The sequence below is a fragment of the Aplysia californica genome, unplaced genomic scaffold (genome assembly GCF_000002075.1).
Source record: "Aplysia californica isolate F4 #8 unplaced genomic scaffold, AplCal3.0 scaffold01260, whole genome shotgun sequence".
NCBI lineage: Eukaryota > Metazoa > Mollusca > Gastropoda > Aplysiida > Aplysiidae > Aplysia > Aplysia californica.
The window spans coordinates 140510-141782 of record NW_004798530.1 but is presented as its reverse complement, the minus strand read 5'-3'; the positions used below and the strand labels follow the sequence as shown (position 1 = coordinate 141782).

Below are 1273 nucleotides of genomic sequence, written 5' to 3'. Positions count from 1 at the left end.
CAAATACGGGTGCCGCCGCAGACAGAGATACAATGTCGCAGTGGAAAAACCATGATACTCGATACAAATAAATTTTTGCGACATGAAAATCGAACTCATGTCCTCTGTATGCGATAGCGAAGCACTTTACCACTACCCAAATATCAGACGTTGGTGGTATCTGGTTTGAGTTTGTTTGTTTGTTTGTTGGGTTGTTTGGTGGTTTTTTTTGGGGGGTGGAGGTCAATTAAATTTTACATTGGTTTTGACCTAATTATGATGTTTGTGTCATAGATTTTCCCGTCATAATATGAAATATTATATAATACATTTTGGGCTTATTGTTATCTTATAAGTTTTTTCTGGTTTCGTTTCTGAGTCGATTTGCCGTACTGATTTTAAGTATGGCTTTGATATTGATTTGGTTTTCTGTTTTGATTCAGTCAGTCTCTCCCTCTTTTTTTTCTTTTACTAGATTCATTCATTCATTTGCTCACTCTTTCTTTCTTTCCTTTGCGCTTACAAACTCTCGTCTCCTCCTCATTCTTTTTCTAAATTCATCCATTCTTTTACCCACTTTTTCTTTCTTTTTATTCTTTACGCTCACGAACTCACTCTCGTCTCCTCCGTCCGTGCAGGTGATCACACTGTCTACAGCCACCCAGGACACGTACGAACTGAAACGTTTCTCGGGCAAGCTTTGGGACAGAGCCGTGAGACATGTACAGATCAAGGAGAACGAAATGCGGAGAACGAAGAACAACATCAACACAAACGTCATATTCCCGCATCTCATGTACACCTTGTACCCTTTCGTGGAGGAGAAAAATACCAGTAAGATTTGCATAATTCATTGTAAGCTTACGTGCGTGCTCTGTGCTGTTGTGAAAGAATAACAAGAAAAATTGCAATAAGATTTGTATTGTTTATTGTAAATTTACATTGCGAAAGTACGAATGGGTAAAAAATGAAAAAAGGGGGCAAGGGGGGGGGGAGGATTATTAATGGATGAAAGAGTGAATTAGTAAGACACTGGATGAGTTAGAGAATGGATAGCTAAAGGGATATATATGGATGGAAGAATGAATAAGTAAAAGAATGAATAAGCAAAAGAGTGAATGAGTGAAAGAATAATAACATAGATTTTTGAGAGCACCCGAGTAGAGTGTCATCTCAGGATCGGTCATATTTGTTTCAGCTGAGGTGTCTGAAGAACAGAAAAAGTGCAGTTGTGTTTGTTTGTGTGTGGATGTTTAAATATTTGTGAGAATGGGTGTGTGTTGTGTGTGTGTGT

At 38.2% G+C, this 1273-nt stretch overlaps 1 protein-coding gene across 1 annotated transcript in view; it reads left to right on the top strand.

Moving 5' to 3' along the window:
* Nucleotides 1–616: 616 nt before the first annotated feature.
* Nucleotides 617–1273, top strand: part of LOC106013776 — a gene marked incomplete at its 5' end in the record, with an annotated part of 6865 nt that continues 6208 nt past the window's right edge. The window contains 1 exon segment of the mRNA XM_013090398.2: nt 617–815. Coding sequence (XP_012945852.1) covers nt 617–815 — 199 coding nt within the window.